Below are 12,761 nucleotides of genomic sequence, written 5' to 3' on the forward strand. Positions count from 1 at the left end.
ACGGCCGCCCTAAGGAGCAGTGAGCAGGCGAACGGTAAAGAGTGAGGGGTCCTGGACTGCGAGAGGGCGCAGGCTGGGCTGAGGGACCCCTCCCCCCTCCAAGTGCACAAATTTCATGCACTGGGCCTCTAGTACTTTAGTAAAAAAAAATTAAAAAGCCCCCAAAACTCATTCCCAGACTCAAAAATGGAAAAGTCCTGTGGGTCAGCCAGACAGGGCATGCCTTTCCCAGCCAAGATAGCACATGCTGGAGGTTTGAATAGGCCATTACCTCTGTGCAGGAAGGGGGAGAAAGGTTTGCAGAATCTGTGAAGCTGGGTCTGCACCAATTTCCCAGCATGCCCCACCCTGGCCCCCACCTGTGATTCTTTGAAGACTAAAGGAACCTTCACCTTGCAGGACCAGAATGGCTTTGGGGACTGATGAAGTGGACTGTCCCTTGCCTACGTGCATGGATCCCTGATGGCCACCCTGGCTGGGGAGAGAAAGAAGGCAGCTGGGTAGCTGGAGCAGAGTCCAGGAATGGCCTCCGCATGCCAAGGATTCAGAGAATGGGATTCTTGGGCCTGTAGGTGTAAGTCACTAGCTGAACGTGTCTCCCATCAGGACAGGCCCTGCAAGCCATTTGAGTAGATGTGTGTGTGCAACTCCGATAGATGAATCTATTGGGAAGTCGTTACTCTGTGTCCTGGCACTCAGCCCCAGCATTCCTCCTTCAGACTGGGCATTTGTAGAACTATCTGCCTTCTCTCTGCCTCCCCTCCATCACTCTGCCTGCTTCCAAAGGCCTAGACCATGCTGACCTCCTTTCTCCAGCCCCTGCAGCACTTGTTGCTGGCACCCCATGGACTCCCCAAGTGGAGTACAGGCTCCTCCAGGCAGACCTCTGCGCCCCCAGTGCCTGGCACAGTGTCTGGGACACTCGGGCATCACCACAGGCCTACGTCCGGCAGGAGCCGAGACCTGTCTGGGGACGCAGCCAGCACACCACCTAGTGTGGGCTCTGCATGCAGTAGGTGCCTAATCCTATACCCATTAGTTGCTCAGTGAGTGCTTGGTAGTGCACAGGGAGGGAGGCGGTGTGATGCTGTGATCTAGAAACCGGCGGCAGTCCCTGCTGGTGCCGCACGGCCACTCCTGAGGGTCAGTTAGGGCCAGAGCGGGACTTCTGACCTCAAAGTGCTCAGCAGGGACTGGAGGCTGAAAGCCATACGCTGTTCTCAGCTCCCTGTCCTCTGCTCAGCGAGGAGAAGGCCCAGGGGTTCCCGCTCTGCCTCTGTTCTGCTGAGCAGTGGGGCCCTGAGCGGGGTGTCCCCAGGCTGGTGTCCCCGGGGGTCCCCTTGTGCTCCGAGGAGGACACGTCTCTGGGTGGTCTGGCTGCCTGTGTTGCATCTCTCTGCTTGCCTGGTTCACTCAGCGTCAAATGAACTGTTAACAAAACCGTTAAGTCCAGACAGCCCTCCAATTAATGATTAACAAGCCCCCGGAGGCCAGAGCTCTGTGAAGGGGGAGGCTTCCCAGGCGGGGCAGGGCCACTGTGTCACGGGTGGGCGAGGAGGCCAGACCTCCTGCGGACGGAGCGCCACATTCCAGGGTCTCTGACCCCTTTCCTGGGCGAGGGCGAGTGTTGGGGTGGGTGCTGGAAAGGGTAACGGGGGTGGGGACTGTGGGTCTGGCTCCAGATCTGTGCGGAGGGTTATGCCAGTCAGATCTGGGAGAATATTTTGGACCACCTTGCTTTAAAATCAATATTTCTTCTCCGGGATTCTTTAGAAATTACTGCAGGGGCAGTGATACCAACAGCTGGCATTGTTGTGAGCTTACTCTGTGCCTGGCGCTGTGTTAAGACGTTGCATGCATCATTAAACCCTCAATGCATGTGCATGTGGCTGGTGCTGTCCCTGCTTCCACATCACAGATAAGGAAACTGAGGCTGAGAGAGACCTGCTTCCTGGCACGAGTTCACCGGGTTCACGGGGAGTGGAATTTGAATTCTACCCAAGCCACTCGGTGCAGAACCTGGCTCACCAGCCGGCCGCCTGGAGCCTTGCTGGGTTGATCTGTCCCATGGATGGGTGTGGCCCCCGCTGAGCCCTTGGCACCCTGACATCAAGCTGAGCCTCACAGGATGCTGGGAGCCCCTGCAGGGAGTTGGGAGGGGCCCCTGGAGTTAGGGGAGGACCCATCACAGGCCTGGTTCCTTTTGGTGAGGGCGATGGTGGAGACCAAATGGGCCGGTGGGAGAAGAAAGGCCCATTTCTGTTCAGAGCGGACCCCTGGGAGCTAGGTCCTGTGAGCATCCGATGTTAATGCTGTTGATACAACCTCCCGAGACTCTGGAGGGCCAGGGGTCGTTGGCTTTGTCACACTGGGTCCCTAGAGGACGGTGGACACAGGAAGTGGCCCTGGTGCCGGTAGTGAAAACAGTCACAGCAGACAGGTTTACGGGGATGGCTATGTGCTAGGCACCACTCCCGGCTTCACGTCCAAGACCTCGCTCACCCATCACAACAACTGGAAGGACCAGATCCTGTGATGATGCCCCTTTTACAGATGAAGGAATGGAGACAATGTCAGGACCCACATTCTGCTGAGGCGCTTGGGGACAGGAGCAGACGCAGGGGAAAGGTATGGGCTGCCCGGCTGCAGAATGAAGTCCCACAGGCATTTCCTGTCTGCTCAGGCCCTTGGGCACCAACCTGCCTTCACCACCCAAAGGGAAGAGGCAGCTGGAGAGGAGTCACAGAACCGTGGCGGGTCATTCCCAGCCAGTGCTTTGTGCCTTCACCCATCTCACGCTGCTTGAGCATCCCTCAGAGCGGGGCACTGGCTGGGGGGTCGGGGGAGGAGGAAGGGGAACACAGGAAGGAAATGGGTACTGGCCATCCAGTTGGGAGAATGACCCAGGAGTGGGTGCTGTGTCAAGGCACGGAGCACCGCTGGCTGGGAGAGAACCAAGGAGCGGAGTGGCTACGGGGCAGCCTGTGAGCAGAATGGTAACAGGTGAAGGGGGAGCCAGGCAGGAGCCAGGCCCTAAGCACCAGGTGGGGGATGGGCAAGTCCTGAGAGGAGAGGGGCTGTTGGACGCATTCCACCAGGAGTGACAGGACCGCTGTGGCTGTGGCTGCGCTGAGGGCCTGGAGGTCAGCAGTGCAGGCCAGTGGAGAGGAGAGGACTGAGCAGAGGAGGCAGGGTACACAGAGTTTGCAGACCCAGTGCCCCAGGGGAAAAGGCGAGTCAAGGACAAACACAGGCTGCGACTTTGAACTCTGGGATGGATTCCTGACGGCATTTCTGAGACGGAGACCCAGTAAGAGCGTTTCTGTGGGAAGATGACTTCAGTCTGGACATTTCGTGCCTCTGGGCTACCGTGTGTGGGCAAACGGCTTTACCGCACATTCCCAGCTTCTTCTAGAATACTCATTGTGGGTGCAGAGGGCGCAGTGTGCCCTGGCATGGCAGAGGGCAGGGGAGGGAGACCTGGGATCTATGCTTGCCTCACAGCTGGGGACGGCAGTCCTGGGTCCCCCTGCAGGGCAGCTGATGCATCAGCTTGGAGGGAAGGGACATGGAAGTGCCACGAAGGGACTTGGTCGGGGTTGCCAGCCCTGTGAACAAGCTTGGGCTTCTTCCCCCTCTCCAGCTCTGGGCGGGGCCCGGATTTTCATCCTTTCACGAGCTTCTTTGCTTGGCTGGACTCCCCAGACCCGGGGCCACTGTCGACAGGACGACTGCTTTCAGTGTAAAGGGGGTTCAGTGCTACTCGTGTTCGTGCTGGTCCCCTCAAATCCTCCTCGAGGGTGGACGAGGGAAAGGAGGCTCAGAGAGGTTAAGAGACGCACCCCAGTCACACAGCTGTTCACTATGCCCCAAAGCATCTTCAGCAGATCCCGTCTTTGCCAAGCAGAAGGCGGCATGAGGGCAGACAGAGCTCCGTGGGCTGGAAGCCCAGGGCCAAGGATGGAAGGTGAGGAGAGGTGGAACCACAGGACGGGGCCACACACACTGCCTGTTCCCCGACCCTGGGAGCCCTCATGGCCCCTCCCTCTGGGCCTACAAAGTCTAAAGTCAAAACAGACAAGCCTCTCACTCCAGGTCAACTTGGACTTGGCTTTTTGGTGCAGAAGCAAGTGGGAGCAGGAGCAGCCTGGCTTCTCTGTCCTGGACACGGGGGTGAAAACACAGCAGCCTTTCTGCAGCTACTACCAGGCCCAGGGCTGGGCCTCACAAGGTCTCTGGCTACCCTCTCAGCTACCAGCAATCCTTTGAAAGAAAGGGGATAGGGAGGATGACATCAGTAGCTTGCACCTCTACTGTGCCCTCCCCTCCGCTGGGCTGCGTTGGCACCAGTGCCGTGACATTAGACTTGACGGTTTCCAGGCCTGAGGTTGGCCACCACCTCTGCCCACGGATGAGCCCAGGGGACCCAATCCAACAACAAGACAAATGGCTCTGGTGTTTTACAACAGGATACAAATGGAACTAATTCTTTTTTCCTCCCTTATCACTTTGCACACGTGAAATCTGTTTTAATTAGCTTTCCGTCTATCACCTTAAGCCAAATAAGGAAGAAACCCCACAGACTGCTCCACCCCCAAATGGTGCTTAGAGAAAGAAAGATTTATCCTTGCAAGTTTCGTAAGAAAATCTATATGTGCTCAATGCATTTAAATAACACTCATTAAAGCGAACTGCATGCAAGCTGCCTTCCCTCGTCACAGATGAGAGGCGGTAGCTTGACCTATTGCAAATCAAAAAGCATTTCCACACCACCTTTATTTTTCAACTGGTTAAGTTTTCAGATGAAAGTCCCAACACCCTTTTTGGGGGGGAAGGCAGACTAACATAAATTGCCCCAATGGAAATTTTAGCCCCGCCGATTGGAAGGTAAAATGACAAGAAACAAAATGTGAAATTTTAAATCAGGGCACTAATGAAATCTAAAAATACCAGTGGCTCCTCCCTCTGGCTGGCAAGACCCGCTCCTCGTGGATGGGATTTCTCCATAATTACTCAACCCCGTGAGAGGCTAGGTTGTCACGTCAAACAATAGGAGGGGAAGTCTCGGGACTTTAAGGAGCCAGATCTCAAGGCGAGCCACGGTGGGCCTTATTATGACGCTGGGCAAGGTTCAGCCAGTGAACAGGGGAGAAGGCAAGTTCTTCTTTTCCTAAAGTGGAGTCCAGACTAGGGCTGACACACCACGCAGTGCCTCCCGAACCCCTCTCGGAGCCGCTGTCTGTCATTTAGGAGTGTGAAATCAATGGGGCTCGGGAGATGTAACATCCCGAGGGGCGGAATTAAAAGTGACCCAAATCCAAACCCACACGGTCTTGTCAGGAATCTGAGTCTCACACGGCAAGTTCCAAAGATGTGATTTCGAAATGCGGGCTTCTTATTTTAAAAAATATGCAGTTGTTTGACATTAGATCTGACAGACAAATTATAGCTTTAGCAATACAGGCTTTTAGGATTAGAAATGAAAGGAGAAATTACTTAAAAAAAAACACCACAACACACACACACACACACACACACACACCAACAAACCCACCAGGCCTGAGTAGGGAGGCATTTGTATGTGCGTGTTTCATTGTCTCTCTTCACCGGAATATAAGGAGATACATCAGCAGACGAGGCCGTGAACATAGAGAATCAAGTTCAATGTAATTTCTGGGGGAAACAGTCAGCTCTCCCGCAAACTTTCCAAGTCTGTGTGAGGGTTGTCACTGGGGGTGGGGCATCTCACTGACTCACCAGAAGGGGGCGCTGTGGACACTTGCTAGGCACACCCCAGCTCATACCTAGCACTGAATCTACCCTCTGGGGCTGGAAGAGGGAAGCCCATCAAGGCCCCTCTTTCTTCTCCCCTCCTGGCCATGGGCTTGGACCTGCCATAGAGGATGGTTCATGTCCTCGGGCCCACAGAGATGCTACAGGTCTGACCCTGCAGTGACCAGGGTGCCCAGGGGCCAGCAGGGGCCACTGCATCTTCCTGCTCTATGGACTCAGGTGCCTGGGGATGATGCCTGGCAGCTCTGGGGAGGCGGATGCCAGTTCCCTGCTAAACCCCACACGAGGGACTCCAGTCCAGTTACAAGTTTCCTTTCTGCACAGAACAAGGCCTTTTCCTAGATGCATGTCTGACACCTGGCAAGTCAGCAAGACCCTTCATCAGTCCCGGGAGGCTGCCTGGTTAGGGGGTTATGCTCCCCCGTTGGGGAGAAGGGAGCCCACCCACAGCCTCAGGCCTTGGCAAGGCCTTGGAGCTGCTGGGAGACCCAGTGCCCATTGTGTCAGAATTGGCAACAAATACACTGGGAGCAAGTTTTTGTTTTTGTAAAGGGAGAGAGAGCCTAAAACCAAACACAAAAATTAATTTAGTCTTTTTTTAAAAGATCTTAAACAAAGCAAGAGTTTACCAGAATGTAGATGTGATTTTCTATAATTTTGTTGCTTAAAACTAGTGCTGATTTCCAAAACAAAGACAGTCGGTGCGCATGAGACTGGGAACGAAACCCAGTGAAGATCTAGGTTGTGGGGGTGCTTGACAAGGCCTGGAAATCACCCGAAAGGACTAAGATGGAGATTCATGAGCAGAAGCGGGAAGAGAACAGCTAGCTGGAGCCAGTGCTCCCCAAGAGGCAAGGCCCCCGAGATGCAGGCTCAGAGGCTGAAAAAGGGGAGGCTGAGGATCGTGCCCAGAGACTCACACTTCCTAGGTCCACCTCCCCTCCCCTTTCAATGAGGCCTGGGTCCCCCAGCAAGCAGACGGCTGGCCATGTCCCTCCTGCTGCACCGGGCCCAGGCCGAGCTGCCTCCTTTCCGCACTCAGCACGAGCAGGCCTGGCTGTCTGGAGCTCCAGGGGCCCCATCAGAGCCTCACCGAGCCACCCTTGGGCCCTTGAAACAAAAAAATCCAACTGGCTCAGGACGGTCTGGGAGTGTCTCCTGGGCCTCGGCGAATGCCCAGGGAGGCGCTCTCATCCGATGGCACGGTGGGGGGTGCTTTTCTGGGGAGGGACACGGACAGTTCATATTCCCCCTGTCTGCATGCTGGAAGATGGAAAAGGCCCATAGGACTGTTTCATGGAGCCCTGAGGGGAACACATGATGCCTGCTCATTCTGCACTTGGCCTGGCCTTGGGGTCAGAGGTGAAACGGCCTAGGGCTTGGGCTGGAGGCATAAGGACCCTGGACTTGGCAGACTTGCCCTCCCCTCCTCTTCCTGCCCACTCACATTGCCCTGCACCCTTGTCCTGTCTTCCTCCTCCTCCTCTGTCTGAGGCCAGGGGGCCCTACGGCAGCCTCCAGGGTGGGTGAGGTCAGAGGGTGCTGCGGGGGAGCACAGGCCGCCAGGAACCACGCTCCTGTCCGTGCCCATCGCAGTGACCACGTGGGGAGGCACAGACACAGGCACACAGGGAGCAGGTGGCAGCGGGACTTACCTTTGGGGTGCCCGGGGTCGGTGAACTCATACTTCCCCACACCAATGGTCCGCAGCATCTGCAGCCCGTGGGCGGAGTCGGTCGTGGGGGGCCCGTTGGTGGCCGGGGCACCGCTGGGACGAGTGGCGGATGGCTGGGCTGGCGGCGGCGGAGGCAGCAGGGGCCCTGCCATATGACCGTTGCCCACTGCAGTGGGTCCCGGGCGGGCCACCTGCCCCACGCCAGGCAGTGTGGAGACGGCCAGGGGCTGTGGGCTGGCATACAGGGCCTGGGCGGGGATGTTGACCACCACGCTGCTCAGTGGCTGAGAGGGCGGCTGTGGCAGCGAGTAGTGGCCTGGCATCAGCGGGAGCTGGGGCCCCACGTGTGGAGGCAGTGAGGGGGTCACCCCGATGACCGGGGCCTGGACGTTCACGGCTGGGCTGAAGGTGGGAGGCTGGGCCACTCCATAGGAGTGTGCGATCAGGGCGGGCTGGCTCCCGGCGGCCACCGTGGTCACCCATGGCCCTGTGCCTGCAAGGGAGATGGAAGAGATGTCATCTACCGGTTATTCATTCACTCAACAAACACTGGCTGCCCCAGGCCCTGGGCTGGGCGCCGGGGCCACAGGGGTGGACAAGACGCCTGTGCCCAGGAGCTCACAGGATAAGCACCTGCGCTTACAGGAGCAGGAGAGGAGCGCCTTAGGATATCTGAGCAGATGGCTGCGAGGGCGCAGGAGGGACAGCAGTCTTCCTGGAACAGGTGGAGAGGCAACACAACAGACAGAAAAATGGGGAGGCCTTCAAAGAGATCCGGGTTCAAAGCCTGGCTCTGCCACTTGCTAGCTAAGAGCCTGGGCAAGTTGCTCATCGCCTCTGAGCCTCATTCCTCCCACCTGTTACATGGAACTAGCAGCACCAACCTCACAGGTCTCCTGGGAAGAAGGGAATGAGGAAAACATACTTTAAAACAACTAGCAGAGGGCCTCGTATGTGCGGCATGTTCCACACATGCTGGCACTTCCCATTCCTCTTTGGAGGATCACGGAGGGGCGGTGATGGCTGGATTGCGATGGCAGGTTTCGCTGGGCCAGGGCTGGAGCTGCAGAGCTGGGGGTGTGTGGGTATGGGAAGTCAGTAGGGGCTGCTCTCTATGGCCTCGCTGCGGGGCCAGGCAACCTCTGCAAAGCCAGCCTCGGGGGAAACGTGAGAATCCTTTTTGGCCCTGAAGGAACTGGTAGCCCTGGTCCAAGACGCAAGGCCAGGCCAGGCAGGGCAGGGCCAGGGCCCCCTGAGCGAGCTGCCATTGAGGGGACTCAAGCCGGCTTCTGAGTGAGACCAGTGGATACGGTGACAGGCAAGGCCAGTCTGGGTTGTCTCTGACTGAATGGGTACATGTAGGTCTTTACCACTTGAATGTCACCTTAGCTTTCCTGACGCCTCTGGAGTGGCTGTGTAGATTGAGGGCGAGGCCCCGAGGGAGGAGGGTGGGCCACCAGCCCCAGAGGCTAGACCAGGGGTGGGCAAACTTTTTGACTTGAGGGCCACAATGGACCGGAGGGCCGGAACAAAAGCATGGATGGAGTGTTTGTGTGAACTAATATAAATTCAAAGTAAATATCATTACATAAAAGGGTACGGTCTTTTTTTTTCTTCAGTTTTATTCATTTCAAATACGGCCCGCGGGCCGTAGTTTGCCCATGGCTGGGCTAGAAGCTGGGGCTGTGAGCTCTCTCACAGAAATAAGATCACAAGGCAGGGGAAGAATCAAGACAGCAGGGCAACTATCAAACCAGCCGAGGGCGCTGTCCCCGAGGAGCTGTCCGAAGGGAGAGCCACCGGGCATGGTGGCGGACAGCGCTTTAGGCCTGATTCTGCCCTCACTAGCCGAGTGACCTCAGCACAAGCCTCCCCGAGTCAGTTTCCCCACCTGCCGTGGGACAGGAATGACGCCCGCTTGGCAGGGCTGCTGCGAGCAGCGAGATGACATAGAACGAGGACGTCATACCCGTGCAACCAACAGCCCTGATCACAAAGAGGCTGGAGGACAGAGAAGCTGGCAAATGTCGGTGAAGCGGCACCAGCAAGATTCTAGAACGGGCTGCCGAGGGGAGATTGTCCCCCAGCCTGGAGAAGAGGAGGCGGCGTCACCACAAGCCAGCCTGGTGTCTCAAGGACACAGCACGGCCTGCTAAGCTCAGTTTTCTCCAGGATTAGCCAGGGAGCCCGAGAAAATGCTCCAGAACTTCCGAGTGCAGCTGGGAGGTCTCGGATGGCTCTGTGGGAAGATCCGGAGGTGCCGTGGGCGGAGGCCTAGATGTAAAAAAAAGTGGTGTTGGGGGGGGGGGGGGTGGCAGAGGATGCCGAGACCTGCAGAGAGGCGTCCAATGGTGTGAGCCAAACTCTGCTCATCATTGTTTCCAAGGTGACATACTATTGGGAGGATGAGGCACTGGTCAGCAAGGAAAGCAGGAACCTCAGAGATCCCAAGGGTCACGAAAGAACATGGACAAGGCCTTGCCCTGGGGCCTCCACCCCTAGCTGCCTCACCTGCTTGCGAGGAGATGGACAGGTTCAGGGCAGCCACAGGACAGCACTGGGCTCTTGCTGCTGAGACAGCATGTGATGTGGCTGCCAGCAGGGCAGAGGGGACATAGGCCACAGTGGGCAGAGAGGACAGAGGCCGCGGTGGGCAGAGAGGACAGAGGCCGCGGTGGGCAGAGAGGACAGAGGCCACGGTGGGCAGAGCAGAGGGGCTGAGCGGAGGCACTGGGGCGGCCACGCACAGTCCTTCGTGTGTGATCATGGGGATCGCTTTTGAGCAATGAGATCGGAGCAACCCCTTTGAAGGGAAAGGGACTGGAAACTGGGCTCCGGGTGGGGCTGAAGAACATGAGTGCTTATCGCACAGAAGACTGGGGGGGGGAGGGAGGGAGTGGGCTCTCCAGGTATCTGCAGGGCTGTGGCACGGAGGGCCAAGGGGATGCGTGTGTGCATCCTAAGGGGGGTGTGGGACAGATGGAGACAGCACGGAAGGCTCTGGTTATGGTCCCCGCTGTCCAAAGAAGGCCTGGCCTGCTGTAGGAAGTGGTGCGTGAATCCCCTGTCCTGCGTGGGGTGTGGGGCACCCCCTCCCCATGTATCCATTGGCAAGGCAGAGCTCACCGGAAGGTGTGACTTGAGGAACTTGTTATGAACCAGGGTACTGCTGCTTGGGAATAACTATTCAAAAGCACCCGAGCCCACTCAGAGTCACTCCTACCAGTCACTCTGACTCCCCTGCTTTCTCCCAGCGACTCTCTTGAGTAGCAGAGAAAGGGGGTAGAGACACAGCCACTGCCCAGGGAATGACACGCAGTGCCCCCACCCCACTCAGCACAGCCTGGGGTCCGGGCTGCTGCAGGTCCCGGCGTCAGGACCTGCTGAGGAGCTGGGGTGCCCCGTAGGCGCCCAGCACCTTGCCCAGCTCTGGGCACAGGTGCCTCTGCCCACGAGGAAGTACACACCTGGATTGTCGCTCTCCCTCATCTGTTTGGAGGGCGGCTCATCAGTGTCCCAGGGCGTGGCCTGATTGATGGGCGTCTGCCCCCACCGGATGCTGGTCGTGAGCCCCTGGGACTGACTGTCTGCTTTGGAGATGCCGGGCGCCTGGGGAGAAGCAGAGCAGCAGGTGAGCACAGCCTGGCAAGGGTCCTGCCCTGAGACCCGGGACCCCTGGCCCCACCCCAGCAGTCCTGCTGCTGCCTGAGCCACGGGCCAGTCCCGGGGGAATGACAGAGCCTGTGGCCCAGCCGTAGCAGCTGTGACCTCTGCTAAACTCCCAGCTCCGGAGCACCCACCCCAGGACCTCCCCGGTCACCCTCCGTGGCCACTCCCGCCACTGGAGCCACCACAAAGAAAAGAGCGTTCTGCCCTGAGATGGACGTCCCTCCAGCCCCCGGGGCATTCGTAAACGGTACCAACACCCATGGGCCTGTGCTGAGCACCGGCCGCGTACTCAGTGCAGGCTCAGTGCCACCACCCACCTGGTCCTTTGACATGTGAGAGCGGCTCTCCAAAGCTCAGTTCCCAGGCCCCACCCTGCCCCCACACCCGCCCGCAGGCCCCAGAAATCCCACTGGGGAGGAGACAGAGGCAGGCGCAGGGTGGGGACCCAGGCTGGTGGGAGGACAGCTCCCACCCGGCCGCCCGAGGGAGGCAGGCCCGGCTGCAGGCCTCACTCTCAAACTTGGATCATGAAAGGGAAGGAACCTCAGGGTGAAAGCAGCCGTGAGGACGGCGCTGGTCTCCTGAGCCTCAGCCTGACGGTGGGATGTTATGCAATCGTTAAACATCACGGTTCCTACGCGTTCTCAGGGGGATGGCAAAATGCTTGCACTGGGATGCTATACGAGAGAAGCAGGACACAGATGGCAATCACCGCCCCACCATGAGGACAATATGTGTCAGAGGGAAACGCTGAAATGTTAGCAGGGGTGCTATCCTGGGGTGAGAGGGTTCGGGGTGACGTTTATTCTCTTGCCTACGCTTTTCTGTATTTGCCAGACGTTCTACTATGGCCATTACCATTATCATCATTACAGTTACAGGGGGGCAGACGCAGGCATACAGTTTTCCTATGGAAAACAATACAATAGCTAATGAAGATTAGCACAAGAATAAACCCTGGGTTTCGCAGACTCACAACGGTAACCCTACTCCTGTCCCACCTTGTATAATAAGCAGTAAACAAATAAACAAACAAACAAACAAATAAAATAAAAATCCAGAAAGCAGGTCGGAGAGCCCGGGACTGGGATCGCTGGGATGTGAGGGGTGTGGGTCTCATCAGAGGTAGTTTCAGGAGTGACCGTGGTTCCCAGGAGTTCAGCCAGAGTCCAATAAGTTTGGGGGTGAAGAGCGAGGTGGGGTGGGGGGGCAGAAACAGCTGCCCATTGGAGACAGTCACCCAAAGCCAAAGGAGCCCCAAGGGGTATCTGCAGGCCTGTTTAGGTGAGGCCTTGGTCCCGGTGATTCTGATGGAAGCGGACCCAGTACCCCAGCTGGTGGGGCAGTGTCCCCTGCTGGCCTCTCTGACAGTAGGTCCCCGGGGTGGGGGGATGTATGAGCAGGGAGGGCAGAGGGCTCTTAGTGGGGCTTTGAAGCCTCATGCAGAGAACCACCAGCCTGCACCAGGCCTGCTGGGAGGAACGGAGCCGCATCCCATCAGAACCAGGGAGGACCACCAGCCTGCAGTGGACCGCCGGCAGGAGCGGAGTCGCACCCCATTAGGCCCGTTGCTGCGCTGAGCTAATTGCATCAGGCTGCACTTTAGCTCTGGCCTGCGTTTCAG

At 57.7% G+C, this 12,761-nt stretch overlaps 1 protein-coding gene across 1 annotated transcript in view; it reads right to left on the bottom strand.

Annotated features, from left to right (window-relative positions):
• Positions 1–12,761, bottom strand: part of KLHL29 (kelch like family member 29) — a 137,845-nt gene that overhangs the window by 48,562 nt on the left and 76,522 nt on the right. Inside the window, 2 exon segments of the mRNA XM_006767540.1 lie at positions 7,449–7,961; positions 10,936–11,077. Of these exon segments, the coding sequence (XP_006767603.1) occupies positions 7,449–7,961; positions 10,936–11,077 (655 nt within the window).

Source organism: Myotis davidii, unplaced genomic scaffold (genome assembly GCF_000327345.1).
Source record: "Myotis davidii unplaced genomic scaffold, ASM32734v1 scaffold238, whole genome shotgun sequence".
Taxonomy (NCBI): domain Eukaryota; kingdom Metazoa; phylum Chordata; class Mammalia; order Chiroptera; family Vespertilionidae; genus Myotis; species Myotis davidii.